Genomic DNA, 26,488 nt, shown 5'->3' with positions numbered 1-26,488 from the left:
GTCTCAGTTACGGGGTCTATTTCTGTATTTAACACACACACACACACACACACACAAAAGGCGCACCGCATTATTGGGCGCAGGCATGGTAAAACATTTGCTAGCTTAAAACATACGGTAGCATGCATACACGCTAAAACATACACTAGCATGCATGCTAACATGTGTTTTTAAAAGGGCAGCGGGAGCAAAACTGAGTTCGGTTGTACTTTATTGAAGTATTTAACAATGTACAATGTTATTTTTTGATCAATCCTCATTGCGGATGAGGATTGATCAAATGATTGATCAATGGCTGTTCAGCAATGATGCAATCAAAGCAGATACCTTAACCCAGGCATCCACAATCCATTCACATGTGGTGGCGTAACTCGCCCTGTGATAGATAGATGGCGCCGTTTCATAAAACAAAAGCACCAAGAGGGACCTCCTTGAAAATGTTCGATTTTCATTTCTTCTGCAAGCGTTATTGCCCTCAGTCGAATGGTGACTGTAGAGACGTTCTTTGCTCATTAATCCATTGCTCGAGTTGGTCTTCCAACTCGGGCCACCTCGCCTTGTTTCCGTGGAAACTCAGCTTCGTCTTCTTGACTTGGCGGAGTTCATTTTCCTGCTTCCTCCACTTGCGAACCATGGATTGGTTGATCTTGGAAGTCTCTCGCGGCTGCTCGAGTCCCATGTTCCTCAGCGTAACTGATAGCTTGCAGTTTAAACTGTGCTTCGTAAGCGTGTCTCTTCGTAGGTGCCATTTTCGGGGGTCATTAGACAAACCGATGTTGTTTCGCACAATGCACATACCGGCGCTATATACCTACTGACTCTTTCACGCGCACCCTTCCCCCTTTAACGTCCGCATGCTGTCCTCAGTCACGTCCGCCTTTCCTCTATATAAGCAGCGGGTCGGCAGGAAATGCTCCCAGTGAGTCAAGCGGAGCACTCATCAAAGTCACACAACAACATTTACAGACTTTGGAACTCGGTGCACACATAAGGCACGCCACATTATAAGTCGCCCCGTCCATTTTGGAGAAAATCGAAGACTTTTAAGTGCGCCTTATGGTCGTGAAAATACGGTACTTGAAAGGGCAAACTTCAGGTGTACACAACAATGTGTTTTGCTTAAACTAATGCACTCAAATATAGAAATACTAATGCATATGTTAAAACATAAGAGTAAAATAACAGATTGATTAAAAATAAATAAATAGTGTTAGGAATGTGCTTATGACTCTACAGTATAGCTGGCCATGAAATTATTTTAACTTCATGTCTGGCTGGAGTATTGCTCAATACTACAGTGCATTTTAATACAGGTATACTTCATACAAATGACTCTATATACTTTTGTGCTCTAGTTTTTCTAGAGAGGTAAAAAGAGAAATGTGTGCTGGGTTTCATGTTACTTGTATGTCATCCTGTATTTTTTAAAAGCGCAATATAAATCACCAATTTTTTTTTTTCCCAATACTGTGCAGGTCTAGTGGTGATCCATAAATTTTTTTCCCAGGAGAAATGGGGTTGGAAAATTATATTGATAAGAAATGACTTGAATGGTGTGTGAAATGAAATTGTAAAAGAATCTACGGTACAACAGTAGCCTTCAGAAAACCACGTAGAAGTGTCGCAAATGGAGGGCGAAAGGATTACATTTTCCAGGCAGCATTAAGACTGAAATGCAGAGCAACTGAAAAATGGTCATCGGAGTTTGTGAGGGCAGCATTATGATTTTGTGGTATTGCTTTAGTTGGTCAGGTATAGGTTCATTAAGCAGGCTCTTCAAGCAGTGGACCTCTCTGTTCCCTGATGGCGCAGGCTTATCCCAAGATAACTGCACCAGGATTCAGCCATCCATTTTCTACAGCACTTGTACTAATTGAGTTCCTGGGAGAACTGTAGTCTATCCCAGCTGACTTTGGGCGAGATGAGGGGTACGTCCTGGACTGGTGGGCAGAAAATCACAGGGCAAATATTGACAAGCAAGTACATACACAGCTATGGATAATTGTAAGTCATCAATGAACCTAATATGCATGTTATTTGGAATATGGGAACAAGCTGCAGTACCTGGATAAAACACACACAAACATACGGGAGAAGTCCACACACAAAGGCTGGAGCTAATCGCTTGTCCACCAGGTCTGCATTAGCATGAATCATTGAGACGTAATTGGAAAAGGGTAGTTCATGAACCATGGCATTTACACAGGTGGCTTGACCCCCAAAGACCCAGGTGTGGGCAAACCTCTGTAGTCAAGAGACACATTTAAATTTTGAAATGGACAGATAGGCCAGGTCATTCATTAGTAGATTAGTTTAAAAAAAAAATAGAACGTGTATGTGAAAGTAGGTGGTTTATTATAATAATGGAATGGAGCTTTGTATTGCATGCATCGATGCATGGATAATTAATTTAAGTGTGATTAATAAAGCAATTATTTAATAACATACTTGAAAAATGTTAAATGTAATTGTAAATTTATTTTACTAATATCTTGTATTTCATTATCACATCATTTCATAAATGAATTAACCAGTTATTTAATGAGATAAATGAATACAAAATAAATCAAAAACAAATAAATATATTTTAATTAAGCAATTTTAGGGAAAGAAAAGCTAATGGAACAAATATTACATGACTCTTGATTAAGTAGTTCAACGCTCAGTGGGCTGGATTAAAGAACAGAGCGGGTCATTGGGATGTGCTGACATTATGAAGGGATCGGAGTTGTTCCAAAAGTCAAATATCTGTGTGGGGGTTTTAATCTGTTGATCTTGCAGGCAAGAGTTAAATTTTGCTATTGAGTCCAGTCTGCTACCTTCATAACATAGTAACATGGCCCGCGGGCAAGTATGTGCTCAATTGTATCTTGTGTACTGTGCCATGCACCGTTAGTTCACGAGGGTATTTACAAGTGACATTCCAGAGGAATACAAGTCGTGCGAGGAAACGACAGCGGGGGGGGGGGGACTTACCCGCTGCTTGTCGGGGTCTACATATCTGATGCCAAAATAATCTTTCTCCAGCAAGTTGAGGTGGTGACAGATGAGGTCAAACAGATACTGTCCTTTAGCATCTCGCTGTAGGAGAGTAGAAAATGTTCACGGTTAACAAGACGCAAGAAAGGGAGAGACTTGAAAAGAGTTACACTGAAAATAACCGAAAATAATTCCTGATATCAAATTCTGAGTCTAAACTGTCTGCTTTTCACATGTTCACACATTCTGTGTGTACAGTATTGTGTTTATATAGCATCAATTTATTCCCCATTGAAATGCATTGAAATGCCATTAATCCGTTCTAGCCACGCCCCCCACAAAAAAAAAAACGCCCACCAAATTTTGTTTTGTATTTCTAATAAAGAAAAACACCTCTGTATTGTATAAACACAGAATAAAAATAGCTGTGTCTGTAGGTACTGTAGTATTCCGGTGTTGGATGTGTGCCTTTTAGGGGCGTGGCCTCGTGAGTGATGTCAGGAGCTGGAGTCGGGTTGGTCAGTTAGTTCAGTGTGAGCGTCTGGGTCCGAGTTGTGGCCTACAGCAGCTCATTGTGAGTGTTCTCATTTTGTTTTTTTGTGTTAGACCGTGTTGTTGTTGTAAATGGCTAAAAGTGATTCGGCAACTTTGGCTCTCCTTGCCTACATGTGAGGGCATTACAGTACCTCATTTGCCATTCACATCTACACATTATTTGCTCTTCAGGTACATTTACCACAAGAAACACTGCTGACTATTATTGCTGCTGTTTACACTCCCGTGTTCCAGCATGATTGTGTGCTAGTGTACAAAAAAAAAGTCCAGAACTAAAACATTAGTCCAAGGATTTTGACTTTCAATCCAAAATGACACAAGCTGCATAAAATGTGGAATGCCTGTTCAGTTTACCTTCCAGAAAAGAGAGTCTAATAATTGTAGATGGGTTTATATTCAAATCTGAACCTAAGCCATGCCAGCGATAGAAGAATAGCCTGACTTCATCCAGTAGTAGAACCATCTGAGGTGTCTCCGGAGCGAGAAAGCTTAAAGACGGGGTGAATTAACTATGCAGAGCTCCTGCTGTGGGATTTGCTAATCCTCATAGATATGTATACTGCATACGATATAGCACTTTGCAATACAAAGCTCATAGGCTAGTGCGTAACACTGTAGTCCATTTAGCTCAAACTTGAGCTTTTGGGATCAGACCGGAACACGTTTTGCTAAGAAAGAAATGATAAAGTTGAAAATGCCCCGTGACACACTTTGTTAACCTTCACGAAGAAAAGCGGTAATTCGTCGCTCCTCATCGTGTACAGCCAGGAGGGCTGCACAGATGATTTACATAAGAACATTAAGAGAGGCGATTACAAGCTGCAACATCACTGCAGCAACATTCCCTCGAACAACTTTGCTACAAAAAGCGTTAAATTGCAGTCCAGAAATTCATTTATTTTAATATTTTATACTTGTAAAATCCAAATTTGCAACACTAAATCTGGGTATTATACAAAACACCTTGAACAACATCATATTACAGAATTAGCAGCAAATGCACGCCACTTGAGTTACACTGCTGACAGCAACTGAAGGGGGCCACCGGTGCTTTATTAGCCTTTTCACAGAATAAAAATAAAGCTTGTTCACATTTTGTTCTGTTAATGCTGCAACTTAGGTGTCATTAGTGGCAAACTTGCAAAACATTACCATGAAAGAACAGGCATTTCCCCTTGAATCTTAATTCTTCATTCACACCAAGACGTTTTGGACCATTTTATGCTTTCAACTTTCAGGAACAGTTTGGCATCCAACAATATTGATGACTCAAACGTTGATGACTATTCTTGCTGCTGTTCACATTCAGTTCTGTGTATACAGTATTTATATTTAGTTATTGATGTACAGTTTGCTATTCACATCTGCACACATAGGAAATTTCTTTTTTCCAGGTTCAGTTACGACATGCAAGCTGCTGACTATACCTGCTGCTTTTCCTATTCGTTTCCGTACTATGTACAGTATAGTGTTTATACAGTGTCTATATTTTCATGTACAGTTTGCCATTTAGATTGAAGAACTTGACTGGAGCCCACTCCCACAGACACTCCTGAAATCTTGTAGAAAGTCTCCCAGGAGTGGAAAAGTGGTAGCACAATATTTTCTTCCACTTTTATTTCTTGTAGCTGTAATGGCCATGTGTCCCAATGCTACAACCCATCATAGGAAACAGATGCGTGGTATCAAGTCAACTGAGAATGTCTTTGGTTGTGAAAAAGGGACTAAAAGGTATATTTAAAAAAACGGCTCTTGCATTGGCAGCAGTCTCACAGGCAGGCAGGTCTCAGCTCTCAATGTGAGTCAGGCTGAGGAAAAGTCTGGACAGGCTGCTCCTTCCCCTCACTGTCTTCCTGCCACGGCGATGGCAGTGGAGGTGTCACTCAGAAGTGCACTCTTCCGTGTCAATCAATCAGGCATCAGATAACAGGAACGTCATTGAAAAACAGTCTGTGCCGATATGCTGACCAAAGGCCAAGAGAAGCTCTGCTGACACAGAAACTGACTCATTGGCTTCATCGGGGGGGGGGGGGGGCACATAAACGACTCACTACTTGCAAAGACGAACCGATAAATTTGTGGTCCAGATCGAGCCCTTTTTTTTTTTTTTTAAATCACTTGTCGCTTTAAGATGCAATGAGTGGGAAATGTCTCCACGTAATTAAAACGGTACCATAGGTCCATTGCTAATAACTTACATCATTCTCCGTAAACCAGAAAGCAACTAAGAAATGGACAAACAATGGACAGTTACATGTTCAGGTGTACCAAATTATTTGACTTGAAAGTGTATTGAAAACTACTGGAACAATAAATCCCTCACCATACCTGCATAAAGGATTTATTACATTTTGTTTCTATAGTATTATATTATTAAATAGCAGCCTCTGCTGAAATCGATGCCGTGCCTCAATTTATGTCCAAACACCACACTTAAAAAACAACAACACCACATGACATACATGATAACATCACCTAAATGCTATTACCAAAATAATCACAAAGATGGTGTTTAATTAATGAAATATGTCCAAATTCATAATACCTAGTATCAAAGTAATAATCATAAGTAGACTACACCAATCTGATCAGCCTGATCGTTATCGGACGATAATTAGCATTTTATGCTGTTGGCGTTAATGTCATAATTTGCTGATCTGATCAATGACGTCATTGTTCGGCTCCGCAAAAGAAATTTTGTACAGTATATTTGAATTCAAAAGCTAGTTTATTTTTAGCCTCGTCACAAGTCTTTTGACGTAGTACCGTAAATATCTGACAACCAATAAAGTTATTAAAAAAAACATGTCAGCATTGTGGGACAGACAAAACGTCTGAGACAGACAACACGTAGTGCCTGGATCAGACTACAAGACAAATTTGGTCTTTCACAAAAGTCAGACTATTGCAATAAAATCTTGTATTCCAATACCGCCGCATCCTGTCTTTTACGATCACGGGGCTTTATCTTGTCAACTCAAACGCGACCTTGTTACCATGGCGAAGACATCGCGACACGTGTATTATAAGAACAAAATGGGGAAAACCGTGTGCAGTTGGTCACTGGTGCTCAGGAGATTACGTTCATTAAAGGCTTGCTCGAGGTATGTTCACATATTTTTAATACGATACCACTTGCATGCAGGCAACAAAACGTTATGTAGCCTAGCAAGCTAGTGCTATCACTAATGGTTGTGCGTAAACATGCTGGCGTTTTGTTGAATCATACTCTAACGTTTCGGTGTGGGTGAAGTAATTTAATTACAGTAAAGTAATTAAACTAGAGTAGGTTAGCTCCCATTATTTATGTCATGTTGTAATGTTGGTTTGACCTGACTGATTAGAATACATGACCTGACTAGAGCAGTGATTTCCAACCTTTATGGCGCAAAGGCACATATTTTACAATTGGAAAATCTCACGGCACACCAACAAACAAAAATGTCACAAAAGGTAGATACACAGTAATTAGTGTGTATACTTCCTGGCGTCTAATAGAATAGCATTTATTTGTCACTATGCCTCACTGGCATAAATAGAGGAACAAAGAAATTATTTATTGTAAATGAATACTTTTTTGAGCAGATAATTAAAATTTGACAATTTCCCACAGCACACCTGAAGATTGCTCATGGCAGACTAATGTGCCACGGCACACGGGTTGGGAATCACTGGACTAGAAAAGATACTCATTATACAGTACACAGGTATATACAGTAAATGAAAAATTAATTTAAATAGACACATTGCTCCATCTTGTGATCGGATCGGTGATCTGTTATCTTTTTTTTTTTTTTAAACCCCCCTGATCGGTAATCAGCCCCAAAAATCCTCATCGTGTAAAGCCTAATCATAAGAGTACATATACACACATAAATGTACATATATATAAATATATATACCGGGTGATTGAAAACTAACTCCATATTTGTAAGTACTTGTAATTAATTTCTGAACTATAATTCCTACAAGAAATGAACATGAACATGAAGAAAGTGTATTGCATGGAGTTTTATTTAAAATTTGATATGGGCGCCAGCATTAGCCACCAGTTTCTTAAGCCGCCTGGGAACCGCATTAACTGATTTCACAAGGAACTTTTGTGGGACGTAAGGCATAACTTCCCGTATTCGCCCTTCAAGTTCTTCCAAAGTCCTTGGTTTGGTAGAATAGACTTGCTCCTTTAATCGTGGAACATACATTAAAAAATTGAGAAACATATTACAACATGAATAAATGTTAAGTATTTTAAAATAGGGAGTTACTTTTCAATCACCCTGTACACCCTAAATATTGTTACAAAATATTTAGTAATAATATTTTACATTATTAAATATTCATACAATGAAATGCATTTGTACAAATATAGGGCTCATCTATAATAATAAACTTTGCCTCACCTCGACTAAATGTCTGATACTCTAGCAGGTGTAAATCAGTGCCACTATCTTAAGAAACAGGGAGGCAGGAAACCTTCTGTCTTTGGCTTCATGTTGTATTAGCCCAATGCTTTCAACTTGTGGAACGTTTGTTCAGTTTATACTCCAGAAAACGGACTCTGACATGTCTGCGTTGTCCTATTTAGTGTTGTCACCTTAACAGCTTTTTCAGTTTATACCAAATTAGTTCTGGGTCCTTCATTCTGCCATCGTGCAGTTATCACCACTAAGGAGATTTTAGACCCCACGAGAATACAAATAAGTCCACCGATGGCATTGTTCCTCTGCATATATGCTTCTTTGGCTCTGTGCTCATTAAATGAAAGGCCATAAAATAAACATAATATTGGGGGTTCTTTTGTAATGCATTATTATCTCCTTTTATCTGCCTTTGTGATAGCGATCAGGCTAGAACACCTTAAACAATTAAAAAGCAGTTCAGTGTAGAAAGGACGCACCAAGCCCAAAAGGACATCTGGCCTTTTGTTCAAGTCATTTGTTAGCATTCTACACTGTTCTCTCCAGCCGGTCCCCCCTCTCTTGCTCCCCAGTGCATCCCCCAACCCCCAACGCCGCCTCTGCCCCACGCCAAGTACAGCTGCCTTTAGTCCTCCACCCCTCTGAAAGCAAGGTCACAAAGAAAATATTTTAGTCCGCTAAAGCAGGTGTACCCAGTAAAATGGCCTGTGAGCAGAGTTGGCGAAAGTAGTCACTCCCCGTACTTAAGTAGCACATATTCAATTAGTTAGATTGATGTTTTTTGTTCCAAATAGTTGAAAAAATATTTGTAGCTTTAGCTTATGTTGATTGATAGTTAGATTAGACTATTGGGAAAAAAAACTGGTAAAAATAGAAATAATGATTCAACTCCTCTATTTAAAAGTAAACGTAAAGAAAGGACAGACAATGTACTTAAGTACAAAAGAGCTAGCGAGTGTTGGCTTTAATCAAAACAACATACAGTATTCCCAAAGCTTAGCTAACGTTGGGAGCTGAATAATAAAAAAATGCTAACGTAGACAATGATAGCAACTGAAAGAATACACTTTACCTGTTTGCCTTTTGTCACTGATGGTGTAGTGGTACATTAGCCTGAGTTCAGTGCAGGTAGCGTGGGTTCGGTTCCCACTCGGTGACGGGGTGAATGTCAGTTTGAATGGTTACCTGTCCCTATGTGTGCCGTGTAGACTGGCGGGCGACCAGTTCAGGGCGTTGCCCACTTTATGCCCGAAATCAGCTGGGAGAGTCTCCATGACCCCGTGCCCCTGAACAGGATAAGCGGTGTTGAGAATGGATGGATGTTTGCCTTTTTTCAGATTAGGCGGAAGATTTGTGAACACCAGAGGGTGGTGGTTTTTAGCATTGGCACAAGAAGAATGCATTTTGACAGATCCAATGGTACAAAGTACAGATATCTGTTTTTAAATGTAGGGAGTAAAAGTAAAAAGTCATCAGAAAAAATAAATACTCAAGTAAAGTACAGATACCTGAAAAATCTATTTGTACAGTATTTTATTCTTCCTTTCACTGCTTGTGTGTTCACACTGCCCTATCCAGATGAACACATTTATAAGCCTTAACATGTCTTCAATAAGCACAAAGGAATGGAAAAATATTTCCTAATGTACCTGCGAACCTGTGAACAGTGGCTCTTTTACTGCCAAGAGGACCCACATGTAAAATGGGCACTTTCCTTCCAGATTAATCATTAAAATGGTCTCCATGTCCACACAAGAGCCCAGGCCATTAATAAAAGATAGTATCACAGCAGTGGAAATCATCGATGCCATTAACTGTGAAATTCTGTGAGTGTGTATGTTTGTGTGTGTGTGTGAGTGTGTGCTTGTGTGTGTGTGTGTGTGTGTGTGTGTCTGTGTGTGCGTGCGTGTGTGCGAGTCTTTAACCTGGAGACGTGGTGATTTCTTTGGTTCCATAAGCAGATGACTTTCTTATGTTCCCCACAGAGAGGAGTTAATGCATCAGAGCCACTGAGTCAGGTGACCAAGCTACACAGAGTTCATGTTGTGACCATGCTGGATGACCTGCCATCTATCACACCTTATTACGACGCCCGCTTCATAAGGGACTATTATAACCAAGTCTTATTCAAGCAGTCCACACGCGGATCAACTGCAATCGTATCCCCATGTGAACTGTAAGATTGAAATGAGTAGACCAGGTGCTGCCAAAAAACACATTCATACTTTTTCAAATTTGATGCCGTATTGTACTTTTACAGTGAAATATATATTTAAATGAATACAAAAATATTGGAAATACTGTTTTTAAAATGCATACCTAAAACGCCAGCAAATTCTTGTCACGCAAATTAAGCGGTTTGTCTCAGGAATGTGTAAAAAATTAATGCAATAAAGAGTGACAGATGAAATATATGCCCTAAACAACCTCTAACCAACCTCCTCCCTTTTGAAACCTTTTTCGGAGTGTGTCTCTCCGCAGTGTTACAGCGTGTCACTCCGCTGTGTTAATTCTGGAGGTGTAGCGTTAAACTGTTTTTTTACCATTTTAGTTTTCCTGATTTAGGCGTGGCTGAAACTGCACACACACACACACACACACACATATATATATATATATATATATATATATACACAAAATTGATTGGTTATCCGGTGCAATTGCAAGTTAGTTAGCTATTATTGCTTACTTACCTCTTCTAGCATGCAGTTAACTAGCTAGCTATGTATACATCCCAAAAATACATCTTCCCCCTTCCCAATTTACAGAAGAACTCAGTGTCTTTACTTAAATTCCCAAGTGAGACGGTTATGCTGCCGATGAGCCTGCCGCCCGTCCGGCGGCCGAGAGGAGCCCGGAAGCCTGTTAACTTGTGAGCTAGCTGGTGGCTAGCACCTCTCGTTACAATGGAAAAGCCCTGTGACAAACTGGTGGCATATATTCCAGCCAATGAAGCCTTTAAACAGACATATTTTCATGGCACAGATATGTTGGGCTGTGGCGGCATAAGAAAAACAAAGTAGTTTCCATTTTTCGGCAGGGAGTGTTTTCACGCATTCAGCGGACACGACAACAGCGTTTGAGACCAGAGAGATCGGCTTGATTTTTCATGATTTTGAAGGCTAATTTTTTTTTATTATTCCAACTTGGTAGGCTTGTTAACAAAACTCTTGTCTGTGGTGTGTCAAATTTACAAGAAATTAAATTTCACTTTACAAGGACTTAGACACTAGCTAATTTGCATTGTACTGAAACATGTTCCCCCCCCCCCCCTTTAAAAACTTAACTTTTACCACACAGTTCATAGCGTAATAGTAATTTCCTTCTTCATGTGTCACATGTGGGTGGCGCGATGACAGAGTCCATTAGGAATGCAGACTGCGAGACAAACATCAGGGGGGGCTGTGCTGTCAAACAAGTGAAATTTGGTGAGATCCACATTTGTACACAAGAGCTTCAAGTATCCTTTTGTGAAAACCCAGAAATCCTGTTAGGGGTCAAGTTAGCATTTTCGTGCATGACTGGTAGATTTCCCTATACAAATGAAATTCATAGATGCCTTTTATTGTAGTTCATGAATTGCTAACCCTAACCCCTGTATTTGAGGGCACTTTAGCTGTTGTGACTTTCAGATTGTCCCATCAGGTGTACGAGTCATTCACGTGATTGTTTTTTTTTTTTTTTTTTTTTTTAAAGCTGGATACCCTTCCTAACGCAACTTACCTATTTTTTGTTTGGACTTTTATGGGGGCACTGGCAGAGCATTGAACCCGCACCGTCTGCATAAAAGGTAGCAGCATGTGATACCTACTACACTACCAGCACAACTATTTGACGATGATAATACAGATATGCAAACACAGTGATCAGCGAGTGTGCAAATCTCAGAATTCTTGAGTATGACATTATATACAAATGTATGACATCTGCATCTGTATATAATTCTAAATAACGTCCTCTCTCAATGAGCCAGCCTGCAATTATCAAAGCCATTAGCAAAGGATGACAGGAGGAGGGATAATCACCTCTCAGGGATCTGCAGGTGAGTGGGGGTGTACGAACACACAATTCCCATCTGGGATACATCTTCTGGGTTTACTGCAGCTACGGCAACAACAGCAGTGAAAGCAAAAATGATATATGATATAAAAAATGTCACCCCAAAAAACAGGCTCCTCGAATTGCAGAACGGATGGATTAGCATATGGTGTGACATTCGCTGTCATTGTAGTGGCTTGTTGTCAGCTGTTGATTGGGGTTATTAAGTAAACACAGCCCTGAGCAGAAGGAGGAGATATGGTACATGAAATGTGCCACTCAGGCGATATCAAATCATCAATCATCAAAAGCAGGATGCTCGGAGGGAAATTAACAAAGATGTCATCAGCGTTTTACAAATTATATTTCCGCCTATGAGGTGGATTAACCATTTTGTGTCGTCGCAAAAGCATAATGTTGTGCAGAGGAGTTCTAATGAGGAATAAAACACGCTGTGAAATGGAAGAGCAGTTTGAAGTAGTCTGAACAAGCAAAAAGTAGAGCCATTAAAGAATTGCTTTGATGGGAACGGATAAGGACCTAACCCAGAAGTGTGAGGAATCAAGAGAATAAAGAGAATTGCAAAGGGATCAGGGGAGCACAGATGAATAACTAGTGTGTTTAAGAGATTTTGTAATAGTGTGACGAGATTTATTGTAAGAATTCAAGTGAACCTATCACCATGAAATAAAACCACTGGGATGGTACACTAGCTCAACATAAAGAGAACACCAGCTCTGTCATTTCCACGGCGACCCCACATCACCTACTTTAGTGGGCTTTGACAACAGTTATTCCCAACCAGTGTGCTGTGAGAGATCATCAGGTGTACCGCGGGAATGATCCATTTTCACTTAATTAGTCCGAAAGTTATGAAGTTCCGAATATTTCTGTTTATCTATGCCGGTGACGTATAATGACAGGCAACACAATTAAATGCTTTTCCACCAAATGGCAGCAGGACATTATTGTTTGGTGGTATGTGTGAGATTTTTTTCTTATACAAAATATGTGCATTGATTCGATAAATGTTGGGATTGGGAAGCACTGTTCTAGCACATTGGCAGACCAGCCAGGAAACCGCTTATGTTACTGCAGCGCTTGCCGCACACTAAATTGCATCCATCCATTACCGCCTATCCTCACTAGGGTCGTGGGCGTGCTGGAGCCCAACCCAGCTATCCTCGGGCGGGAGGCAGGGTACACCCCGAACCGGTCGCCGGCCAATCGCAGGCCGCACGAAACAAACAACCATTCGCACTCACAGTCACACCTACGGGCAATTTAGAGTCTCCAATCAACCTACCACACATGTTTTTGGGATGTGTCACGTTGATTTCAAGACATGATGATGTAAGACAAGATGTGTAAGTATACAGTAAAAACTCGCGATTCACGTGGGGATTGGGACTGACGACCTCCCCCACACTTATTGACCATCATCATCAAATATCATGTTCAGCTAAACGAATACACTACTCTTTACACAATAATAATAACGATGATAATAATAATAATAATAATAATAATAATACATTTTCCTGGATTTATGTTGGGGTTTATCTTGAGTCTCATCTTTTCATTTCATCTTGTTTTTAATTTCTTTGCCTCTGTAAAGCACTATGGATTTGTTTTATGTATGGGGTGGTGTAAATACCTTGAAATAAAAGCTGGAATTCTGAACTTTTGTCTCATATTCATCTTTTGATCTGAAACCCAAATGTCTTCACTATACAACAAAAACAAAGGTATTGACCTTGCCGCTCCAATACTTTTGGAGGGGACTTGTAAGAACAGAGGTATTCCTGTTTGCTGCAAACAATACAAAAACATAACAGTGTAAACTTGATTCCTTTAGAAGCCATTTCAAAGCTACTCTTAAATGATGCAAACTTCAATATGAAGGTCAACTAGAGTCTGTGCATCTCTCACTCTGTGTGCACTGAAGACAGCAGCAGTTGACAGGAAATGCTGAGTGCAGGCAAAATGGAGGGAGGAGGGGTTCATTTGCATACGCTGACTATATAGTAGCAGGGATGCAATGGTCATATTAATGCTGAGTTGAGAAATGGCAATTAGATACACTCTGTGAACAGGTTTGCTCGCTATTTGTGCCAGAATCGGAAGCTTTGGGTGGGCTTCACAAAAATCCCAGTGAAGTCATTAGTTCTCAGCCCACCAGTGATGGATGTCTCTGCCAGGCTGGCTCTAACAACTATTCTATCAGAGTGAGACAAATTCTGCAGAATTGTGATTACAAACATCTCAGAAAACATACTTTGCAGAGCTGGATTTCAAGTAATGAAAGCCAAGACAACAAAATTTCCAGCACCTCTACGATCGACAGCCACCTGTCCCTTGACATCTTTGGTTAAGGTTTGCCACAATTGTTCCCGCCCGTTCACACCAGTTAGGCTTTCTTGCTAAAAAGTGTGACAAATAACCCCCAAACCAAATTAGCTGCACAATCGGTGTCAAGCTTTGGCTTAGCATATAAAGAATGCCTCATTTTCGTTTTTCTTTTTTTGCTTTGTTTTGTTATTTGCACAAACCCCAGCGAGGATGCACCACTTATATCTATCCCACTTGAATGAATGGCTGATGGGTGATGACCCGGTGTCACTCATTTTCACTGAGTAAGACTTTTAGAACAGAGACATTCTGAGGTTTTGCAGTATTACCACTTGGTCCAGCCAACGGGCATGACGCATTGCATCAGGCATCCTGCCAAAGATTCATTCACACATTGACTCATATCTGGGCTTTATCTGTGATTTAGCCATGAGCAGTGTACAATTGGATTTCATGGCAGGTATTTGTGTCTGAAAGCACTTTTCACAAGCCCATCATGCTTTTCAGATTATTATACACGCTTAACGGGAACTATAAGGAGACATTGTCATTATGGTGCAGTACAAGGTGGTATTAGTCAAATTCTAACCTAGCCATTACATTGGTTTCTTAAGTATCTTAAGATAACTGACTCTGACTAATCAACGAACTAATAAAGTAATTATCTATTAAGTATGTGACTTTTGGGTTGTGCCCTCAGGGGATTGGCACGGTTTTTATGCCGGATGCCCTTCTTGACAAAACCCACTATTTTTTTTTTTTTTTTTTTTTTTTTTTTAATCCAGGCTTGGGACCGGCAAGGTCAGCGACTGAGCCCTAACTGTAACTGAACCCCTCTTTTTTTTTCTTTTACAATTGCCTATATTAATAGCTTCAAATAAACCGTAACTATACTACAAGCCAAAGGTGTGTCTAGCCCATTTTGGGGATACTGATTTGAAGAACCCCTTCAATGAACCCAGCACCCCTAAAACTCTGAACCTAGAATTGCCCCTGCTACAAACTATGTTCCCAAAACACACTCATCTCAAATCATTCCACTTGAAAATAAATGTAACCATATATGTATAAATGGCTTATTGATGGTTTCATTTAGAAAAAAATGCACCAGGAGTGCACATGTACATGGTGAAGACCCTCCATAACTTCCACTTACAACCCAGGCTAAACTTAGCTCCGACCCGACATACAGTACAAAGATGTCAGTTTCTCAGTCAAAATGTATCACTTCAACATACTTCCTAGACACCAAATACCAGAGTTGGGGACCTGAGTCTTGTGACTTAATTCAAGTTATTCTCACTTCGGCAATGTTAGGATTTGGGACTTGCTTAGCTAAAACGTGTTCACTTGATCAAATTTGATCACTCAACTTGACTTTGACTTGGCATCCATGAGACTCGAAATGGCTTGACAAGTATAGCCTGCACACTGTATATTTGAAAATATGCATTTTCAAATATAGTGAGCCATTTCTTTTGTTTTTGAAAGTTTTTTTGTGTGTGTGTATTGCATGCAAACCTTGCCACTAGAGGTCGGATTTACACTATAAATTCCCATGACAGGCGAATCACAATCGAATCGTTACTCCTCGGACTATTCCGAAAATAAAGACGTCATTGTCCAACAAATGAAAAATCCAACTTGATTATTTGAAAACTACCTAAAGCCCGCTGGTTACATCCCGGCAGCATGTTTTGGGAGGTTCACACATTTTGTCATAGCAGCAGAAAGGTGGTATCCTGACGCATTTTGGCAATGGCCAAAAAGATGTTGCCAACGTGCTTCTTTTTAGTTTAAAAGGACTTATTTTAACCAGGATCCCTGACAGTATCGTGGCCGTAGTCTGTTTTGCGACGGTCTTGGGCCTCCGCAAATTACATTTACTCCGCGTCGCCAACGTGTACAGTATATTTGAATCCAAACGCTGGTTTATTTTTGACGTAGTACAGTCCTGTAAATATCTTACCGCCAACAAAGTTTTTTTTGTTTTAAAACATTGGCGGTGTGGGACAGACAACACGTCTGAGAAAGACAACACGGAATACGTGGATCAGACTACAAGACAAATTTGGTCTTTCACGATTGCACTATATCAGACTACTGCAATAGAATTTTGTATTACGATACCACCACATCCCGTCTTTTACGGACACTGGGCTTTATCTTGTCAAATCAAACGCGACCGAATACACTCGTTACCATGGCCATGACAACAACAATCGATCGCGCGTGTATTGTGTTGGTCAAAAAAGAACAAAATGGGGAAAAACGTGAGGTGGTAGTCACCGGTGCTCGGGAGAAGACGTTCGTTCAAGGATTGCTTCAGGTATAGTCACGTACTTTTAATACGATACGGCTCGCAAGCAGGCAGCAGAATTGTATGTAGCCTAGCAAGCTAATGCTAGCACTAACAGTTGTACATAAACATGCCCGCATTCTGTTGACTCATGCTCGAAAGTTTCGGTGTGTGTGATGTAATTTAATTACAATAAAGTAATTTCATTGCAGTAAGTTAGTGAGGATAAGCGGTACAGAAAACGGATGGAAGGATGGAAGTTACCACCCATTATTTCTGTCATGTTGTAATGTTGGTTTGACCTGACTGATTAGAATACATGACTTGACGAGAGAATATGTTTGAAGATACTCAGTATACAGTACACAAGTATATACAGTAAACGAGCAAGTCATTTAAATACACATTGCTCCATCTTGTGATCGGATCGGTGATCGTTTTTTTTTTAAACTCGGTGATCGGCCCCAAAAATCCTGAAAGTGTAAAACACATTAAATGGAGACAAAATTCCTTTGACTGTAACTACTTTTTTGAATTATTTCGGTGCAACAACAAAATCCAAATCAAGATCCATATCATGATGAAGTTTAACCAAATAAACCTTTCCAATTGTGGATATATCGAGATTCCCCACCTGTGGAATTTCTGTCAGCTTTGTCCAAAACAATCAATCCCCTCAGAGTTGAGAAACAAATCACCTTGGTCAGGTGGTTAAAATCTATTTCCTTTTCCACAAAGAAGAGGAAACATGTTAGAGGTGGAGAGATCCTAAGTCATGACATGTATTTTTGGTCATAATAGAACCCCATTAGCTCATCTTTCTATAGATTGAACGACGACTGTATCTGCAGTTGAAGCTTCTGTACCGCACAAGCGCCTCCTCTATTCGCATAATTAAACACACCAGAACACTATTGATTTAACAACTCAGCAAAGGCTATGCATCCTCAGAGTGTGCTTCATAAGCTCAAAGTGCATTAGCAGCACACAGGAGCGGTGCAGGAGATTGACAGATGGATTAAGAGACTTTAAACCTCCTATTGTGAGGGAATGACATTGAAAAAGCAATGGAAGGAAATTGCATAATTTCCAGCAGGACACAAGAGATAAGAGCACTCCAGAAAAGTCGAGGCAACCAAGCGAAGAGACAGAGAAGAGGCGAATCGAGCAGAGGTCTTTTGCATTTGTATCGAGTTGTTCTGTAGTCGATTGCTGCAGTTTAATGCACCCTGCTGTTGAAGTCGCTTCCAGATGGAAGGCTTTTTTCTCGTCAGACACACTTGTTTTCATGCGACTTTGCCATCTGGAAGCACCGTGGCTGTCATTCACACCACAGCCCACACTACTAGAAGAGCAGTAATATTTATATCACAATAGACTTATTAACACTCAGGTCACTAGGAGTTGGCCTCCACTTGATGACTTAGGACAGAGTTTGCATCATTCTTAAACCTTTGGACCTTTAACAATGACTTCAAACCCAACTGGACTACATGGAAAAGATATTGGTACACGTCTCGAAATTATATGTACAATCAGGGGTTGGTCCTTACGGTTCCTCTCCTACTGTATCATACCTACTTGGCTCGTCGTGACGCTTTTGACACTTTCCATTGACAGAACATGGAAACTACCGGGGACTATTTCTACGATCTGGTCAGCTGATACAAAACAGTATGTGTGGCATTAACCACTGCTGGCCACTCATTGGTGGAGCAAATTCATCATCACTGCATCATTGAAATATTTAAGATACACAGCTAGAAATGATAAAAATAAACCCAAAATCCCATGGTAGCTTTCCCCCTTGCTGTGACCGAGCTCTGGATGTTGCACTATTAAACTCCACAGTGTCCACTTTGAGGGCAGCAAGAAAACAGACCAAGGCAGCATCTCCTCTCGAATTAAATTGGTCTCCTTTGAGAGGTAAATAAAGAAGCCACTGCGGCATGGTTTTCACAGTTACTGCAGTACTATTTTGGTGTTTAGGACAACCTGAGAAACTGACAAACAATAAGACCCTTTTGTGTACCAGTGACCCAATACACAAAGCAAGGTCTAAAAATACAGAGGGGGTACAACTCTGTACTTCCTTCCATTTTCACCTGATGGCCAGGTGTCCCAATACTTTGTACGCAATCCAGTGATTGCCACCCACAGTGCGATAAGAGATCATCAGGTGTGCCGCGGGAAAATGATCCAATTTCACTTCATTGGGCCGAAAATGATGATTTACAACAAATAATGTATCTTTTTTTAATCTATGCCAACAACGTATATTTGCCAACCATTGCTAAATGGCAAAAGATACAGAATAAGTCATGGTTTCCTACTACTGTAGGCCTATCAGCTTTGTGTTTAACTAAACAGAACCAGGTTTCACACGGAGTAACTACATTTGTGAGTACACTGAGACAAGATCATTATTATTTCAGTTGTTCCAACTTTTGGCTTTTCCCATCGGGGGTTGCCACAAGGAGTTGTTTGGCACAGTCTTTCCACTGGATCCCCTTCCTGACGCAATCCACACATGCAGGCTTGGGGCAGCGGCTGGGTATTGAGACACCGACTGGGAATCGAACATGCCGTCTGCACAATAGCCAGCAACATGTACTGTACCACTACTTGACTGATGCATCATCATTATTCCAGAATACACTGTACACTTTTTGTAACATTTTTGTTTGGTGGTGTGATTTGAGAATTTTATAAAGTAAAATGTGTACCTTGGCTCAATGAAGATTGGGAAACACTTACCTAATTGATCACTGGAAAGATGCGGTGTTGGCAGAATACACCTCACGTAGCGAGTGAGGCACCACCAATGGTATCAATTCACACTTCAAAGCCACAGGAACGATGACTTTTTAATGGTGATACCAAGCATGAAAATGCAGCCAGCTGTTTAGCCCTAGAGGCTGGATGCATTGCACACAGGCGTGTAAGCCCCACCACTGCTGCAGCGTGTCGAGGCTTTAATGGAGGCCCAAGAGAGATGCAATCACCTCAGTGAATGCGCTAAAAAACAATCTTTTCATAGAATGCGGGGAGGACATGGGGGAAGGTTTATCAACAAACTTCCTGCTGATGCTTTAGGTTGGTAAACAGAAGCTTTAATGTTATGGCCTGCTTTGAAATGTGCTCATTTAGACCTGTGACGTATACACTGTAACACACTTCCACTCCAAGAAGTCATTTATTGCCAGGTCTTAACAAAGGTGAAATTACCTTCTAAAGTGAGACACCAATTAACACCAAGTAGTGGCACCATAATGCAGAGGAATTAGCAAATGATCTTATTGGTCACACACTTGAGTCACCCGCTGGGAAATGCTGCAGAGCTCTTCAGCATCCCACAAAGCTGAGCAAGCCTTTTGCGCCATGGCATTAGACACACGAGCAGTTTAACGAGGGAAGTGAGAGCGTCTACTGGCTTCGCTGCATTTGCCCACCAAAACAGCAAGGCAGTGAGGAGCGACACGAACTGTTGAGTTGTCGGCTGTGGATTTGGCATGACGGCTTATTTGAGAGATTTCCTATGGTGTCACTTACGGAGAAGCAAGGAGGAACGTCCTTATTGGTTAATCCTTGACACTGTTCAAATTACTTGAAACAGTCTCTCTGATTTCTGCTTTAATGGGGACTAAAGTGAGAGGCTGTCCAATGAATAAAAGTCAAATTTAGAGGGCTGTTCGATATGAATACACTTCATGAACTAATTTTTAAAATCATTTGACACCAAAATAAAGAACTGCACATGACTTTTATATACAAGTACAGTGAACACCGCTAATCGGGGGGGGGGGGGCAGGGACTGAGCCGTGAATAGTGAAAAATCCTTAAAGTTTAAACTGTAAATGTACTACAGACTACGATCCCAAAACACTTAACAGTGAACCCCTGCATTCGTGAATGTCTATTCACTGATTTTATTTATTTTTGCGGGCGGTGGGTATCTGCTGGTAAAACTCATATATTTGCATTTTTTGTGCTCAGGCCAAGTACCAGCTTGTGGCATATTTGAACTGAGGAACTGTTGAAGTGAGTTGAGGAGCCTCATTTAAACAAACATAGTCCTTGGCTGCCATCTTGTGGCAACTACAGTATAGTATGAGGAAAGCATCAATTAGTTGTGGATTTTCGCTGTTCACGGCACGACTCGAGCCACACTATTTCCCCAGAAAATAGCAGGTGTTCACTGTGATATCATTTCAAACACATCTTATAACATTACCCTTAAAAACATACGGCCAACAAATTATTTGATTTGTAAAATAAAAAAACGTTTTTTAATAGCGACCCAGCAGAGCAGCGGTCTGTAACTTCAATTTAAACACCCAGGCTAAACTTAGTTCCTCCAACATACAAAGATATCTCTCAGTTGAGATGTATCACTTCAAAATACTTCCTTGACACCAATACTTTCTTATTAGCCAGAGCCTTGGTGCCTTCTTGTGGCATTTTAGCACGTTACAGATGACGTCAAATACGGCAAGAGCCACAAATAAGTGAGTATTTCAGCAAATAGATGAGTATATAAGTTCTTCACAAAGAACGCAAATAGGTGAATTAGAAAATCGCAATCTGCGATTCGGCTTGGGGATCCCTGTAGATATACAGTAACTTGCCATTATACAACATCGAATGCCATTTCCTGTGGAGTGTGTCTCAGGGGCTAAGATTTGTGAAGTAGCAAGTCTGTGATAGTTAAGACAACCTTGTCTCAGGTTGACCAGGGAGAAAAAAATGGAACTTAATTAGTTTCCAAGCAGTAAGATGAGCTGGTATTTTTAGCCCCATCTGATTGCATGGTTCAAATAAATTAAGCCTCTTAGAATGAATCTACAAAACTGGAGCAAAAAATAGAACTTTTAGTACAAGCCCCCCGCAGCTTAGTTTGTTCTCCCGGAGGGAGACATGGTGTTGATTGGCTTGCGGATCCAAGGTTAAATATTGTCCCCAGCAATCATAAGAGTGCAAACGGCGTCAGGATGTACTGTAAAACGACGCATAGATGGAATATCATGGAATAGCATTGGAGCAGAGGAAGTTGCCATTGTGTGGAACTGTGGATGTATCTTAACTCCCCATAGTTAGGGTGCACTAGTCACCCTCTACATATTGCCTTTCGTATTGCTAAATATAATTTCGAGGAACGGGAAAATCGATCTTTCAATGTTCTAAATTCCTGTTTCAATGTCAGTGTATTGTTGAGCGGATTGATGTTACAACAGCGTGGCTTTGTAGTAAAAGAGTGGGGGTACTAGACTGGCCTGCCTGCAGTCCAGATCGAAAATGTGCGGCGCATTATGAAGCGTAAAATACGACAACGGAGACCTCGGACCGTTGAACAGCTGAAGCTGTACGTCAAGCAAGAATGGGAAAGAATTCTGCCGACAAAGCTTCAACAATTAGTGTCCTCAGTTCCTAAACGTTTATTGAATGTTGCTAAAAGAAAAGGTGATGTAACCCAGTGGCAAACATGACCCTGTCCCAGCTTTTTGGGAATGTGTTGCAGCCATAAAATTCTAAGTTAATGATTATTTGCTAAAAACAATAAAGTTTATCAGTTTGAAAAATAAATATCTTGTCTTTGTAGTGTATTCAAATAAATATAGGTTGAACTTGATTTGCAAATCATTGTATTCTGTTTTTAATTATGTTTAACACAACGTCCCAACTTCATTGGAATTGGGGTTGTAATTCATCTATTCATTACTTTTATCATTTTCATCCAATTTTATTGTATTTCTTATTGTCGTTCAGTTTTTTTTATACCGTCAATCTCTTTTAGTCCTTCTTAACCTTTTACGTTTTAATCCTGTGTCTCCTCATGGGAGCCTCCACGCTGGGAGGTGTGTTAGGTATATCCGCGGGGATGCCATTCTGCAGTTTCCCCGTGGCCCGGGGGGCAGGGGGGCTTACTTCTTGTATTGCTTTTAATTTCTGTAAAGCACTTTGTGTTGCATTTTAATGTATGAAACGAGCTATAAAAATAAATTTGATTCGATTTGCAGCTGGTCCAAGGCGGCGAGGATTTACGGTACCAGCAGGCGCAAAACCCGGCGAGGGATCCCGGTTAAAGTAAGCTATTTTAAACTAAAAAGAAAAACTTTTCTGGTGGGAGACGCGGGAAATTGGATTTCTCATCTGTTGGACTATTATTTCGGAATAGTACAAGGAGTAACAATTAGATTCTGATTCGGAAGTCATTTGTTACTGTCCATACGAATAGCAAATGGGAATTTAGAGGGCGAGTCCAAGCCCTAGTAATTACACTGAAGAAAAACAGTTTACTTCTTTATGTTTTCTTTTATTATGTTTTCATACAATACAGTGCTATTTTTCATCAATCAAAACGTAGCAAAATTAGTGGTGGTTTGTGAGGGGTCTGGAACAGATTAATGGTATTTCATTTCATTTCAAAGGGGAAAATTAATTGATAAACAAGCAATATAAGTATGAGCTTGGTTACGGAATCGATTAAACACATACATCAAAGTACAATTGACTGTATTAGTGTCCAGCACCTATTCTACATTCATTGGTTTGGCTTTTTAATCATGCCTCATCACAAAATGCTTACGTCTAGTCTGTACTTACCACTGTGGCATGAAATAAAATGTCGTGCGTGTGTGTCGTTTTCGACTCCACTTCACAACCCAAAACACTCCAAGGTACAAACATAGCTTTTTCATCGGGTTGTATTCCCACAGTATGACAAATATTATTCTTTATAAGCGGCTTAAACAGCCACATGCCGCATGTATACAAATGCATGGGTGCTTTTGCGTTTGAAAGCATGTTCCGAACAGAGCAAATGCATTTTTTGAGACACAACAGTGGCTTAATAACCAGGTGTACCGTGATAAGAACATTTACATTTTATCCTAGCAGAACTGTTCTTCAAACGCATTTCTGCAGTCTCATAGCAACGGTGGTAACCATGAGCAGCACGCCATAATAAGCCTTTCTTACTTTTCAGTATTGACTGGCCCTCTGAACACGAGAAGGAGACTTCTTGCAGAGTATGATAGCACAATGTAAAGATAGCACTCGGCCCTTGTGAGGTAATAGAGGCTCAAATTCATCATCGGTGGTCTCCCACACAGCTTACATAAGGTATTGACTTAAGTGTGCCAGACTTCAAATAGAACAAGTGATTAAGACAACTTTGCAGTACAGAGCCCAAAATATAACTCGTGAAGCAATAAATATCATGCAAGGAGGTTATAGCAACTATATCTGCTTCAATCACGGTTGTCTCGGACCATACGAATTTTTTAACGCTCGTTATCATCATTACATGTGACAATTTTCTGTCTAATTAACTAGCTAAAATGAGATTCCGTCACAGTATTATCAACGTGTGCAAACTACTGTAGACTGTGTGATGTAAATGAAAGAGTCAGGGGAGAGAACAGTCAAACTTCACAGCTTGAAAATGCTCTGACGGCTGTATCAATACTTGGAAGAATGCAAATTAACTAGCTAATGGCCTCAGAGGTTCTTTTTTTTTTATGGTCTGAAAAGTCTACAATTACTTGGCTAATGAGTTTTGTGGAGTGGGCTAAAAGACAGAAAATAACCTGACAAAAGATGAATGCTTACTGATGTTATATCTCCAGCGGATGAGTAGAAAACAAGCAAAAACAACAAAGTGTTTATTGCCACCTGATGTGCCCATTTTGATTGATTACATGGTCTCTGAGATGAAAATGCTTTTTAATTATTTGTTGTTAACAGTTTTGTTTCTGAAGTTCCTGCCAATCCATCAGCTATGATATTAAATATCCATCCATCCTCTGTACCACTTATCCTCACTAGGGTCACTGGTATGCTGGAGGCTATCCCAGCTGACTTTGGAAGAGAGGAGCGAGTAAAATTAAACAGCTAAGTGAATCTTTTGTGATTTGCTTATTTCTAGAAATCGATCTGTGAGCGATTACACGAAGACTGGAAGGATCCTTCCAGGAGTGCATGGCAAGGTGTGGCAGAGAATACTGGAAAAGTGCTTTAGAATCCAGGGGGATTACCACGATGGGGTAATTTGGATTTCAAATATATTTTATGTGACACCAGTCCTGGAACCTTTCTGACACACCTCGTTTTGGTTAAATCCTTCTTAGGAGGAAAGAAGGGGAAAAAACTACATGAATGAAGAATCAAACTAATAATATGGAACAATACCTCATTCTTTTGTGATTGTTGGAAGGAAAGCCACAGGACATTAAAATATTACCTTTTTCTTCTAGTGTAATTATAGAGGATAGGGAAGCTTCTGTCCAAGCAAGCTTTAACTGGAAGGTTTTCAAATATCTTGAGGTATCGGAGGCTTTTTTGGCTTCTTGACTACTGCACAGTGACTGAATGAGGCCAGTGGATTGGCGCCGCAGGTAAAATTAAATGGAAGCGTGCGGACTGACTGAGCAAAGATGGGACATCACCCCTACAGGGCTGATGGGAATGCAGGTGAGCGCTGATCCAAAAGCCTTGTCCATCACACAAAATGTAATCGGGGGCCTGGAACTCAGAAAGCATAATTTAAGGGGAAAAGCCATTGAAATAATGTTGGCTCAGTTTGGACATTCTTCTATGTCGTTTCACCTATAGCAGGTGGGTCTGGAACACACATATCCTGTGCCGTGAACGGGGTTCACTCTTGACATCAAGAAGATGCCCTGACTCTACAACACATGTATGCAGCTCGTCCCTATCAAACAACAAGAAACCCTATTGCCTTTAACCACCATTCATTCACTGAATTCATTTTTAGTTTGCAATGTACACATAAATTTGTGCATTCAACCAATCCAGGCTGAGTGAAAAAAACGCAATCTTCAGTGCTGTCGTGGGATGATGGACTATGATAAATTGGCTCAAATAAGTGCGCAGTTATGAACCTCCAGTGCTTCTTAACGTGTTCCTTTAAAGGCCACTTACAATACAATGGTGGCCCAAATCAAAAGGAACAACAGCTTGGCTACCATCACAGCCTCCTTTCTCTTTTCAAGATGGCCATCGTCACCTGTCATGAAGTTCAAAAAGCTGGCTGCTAGGGCTCTGCATAAATCAACAATGCTGTGGCAAAAAAAAAAGGCTGGGTCACTTCACAGCGAGCAGCCAAGAGGAACAGATTGCTTGGGCTCCGCATGATCACAGTGGGGATCGGCCTGAAAGGGGTCTTTGTTTGCCCTAGAGGGAAGCCAGAGTGGCATGGCTTGGAAGCGGAGGGTGGCATGTGGTTTGGTGGAACTGGGACCGGGGGTGGCGTGGGAGGCGGCGTCTTTTGCTGCGGGCCCTCGTTCCCTTTTAGTCTTTCTAACGTCTAACTAGTCATGCGGGTCCGGAAGCAGTGAAGTCATCCAGAGCTGCAGGCGGGCGCCATCCACCCTGTCCAATCGCTACACAGTAACGCTAACATTCAAATGAAGGATTGGATCAAATGCTCTGCTGCGTATTTCCAATTCCACAGAATTCCCAATAAACATTAATTGATTGTCCTCTTTGACAATCAAAAATGAGCATTTTTGCTTTTGGAAAGGCAGAATTTTTGATAAATGTTGTCAATGTTGTGGCCAGACTCATAACAAGGAGTCATAACAAGTGATGTGATTTTAGAGCCATATTTCCCCCCTGAAATATTGGTCAAATTTGAACCCACAAATGTGTACAAGCTCAGGGGCATTCGACATGAGGTTCCACTGTATCTCCAACCTTAGTATACAAGGTGAATGGTACACGACCAGGGGTGCCCAACGTGCGGCCATGACGCCATTTGCGGCCCACTGCACTTTTTGGGGGGTTTTTTGTTGTTGTTTTTTTTTTAAATTGGCCCACCGCATAT

The 26,488-nt window shown here is 40.6% G+C and overlaps 1 protein-coding gene across 4 annotated transcripts in view; it reads right to left on the bottom strand.

The window, feature by feature from the left end:
- LOC133403310 (FERM domain-containing protein 5) overlaps positions 1-26,488 on the bottom strand; it is a 72,484-nt gene that overhangs the window by 21,795 nt on the left and 24,201 nt on the right. For all 4 annotated transcript variants that reach the window (XM_061678152.1, XM_061678154.1, XM_061678155.1 and 1 more), the window contains exon 2: positions 2,977-3,081. In XM_061678152.1, the coding sequence (XP_061534136.1) occupies positions 2,977-3,081 (105 nt within the window). The remainder of the gene's footprint in view (positions 1-2,976; positions 3,082-26,488) is intronic.

The sequence above is a fragment of the Phycodurus eques genome, chromosome 5 (assembly GCF_024500275.1).
Source record: "Phycodurus eques isolate BA_2022a chromosome 5, UOR_Pequ_1.1, whole genome shotgun sequence".
NCBI lineage: Eukaryota > Metazoa > Chordata > Actinopteri > Syngnathiformes > Syngnathidae > Phycodurus > Phycodurus eques.
This window is presented reverse-complemented; position numbering and strand designations above follow the sequence as displayed.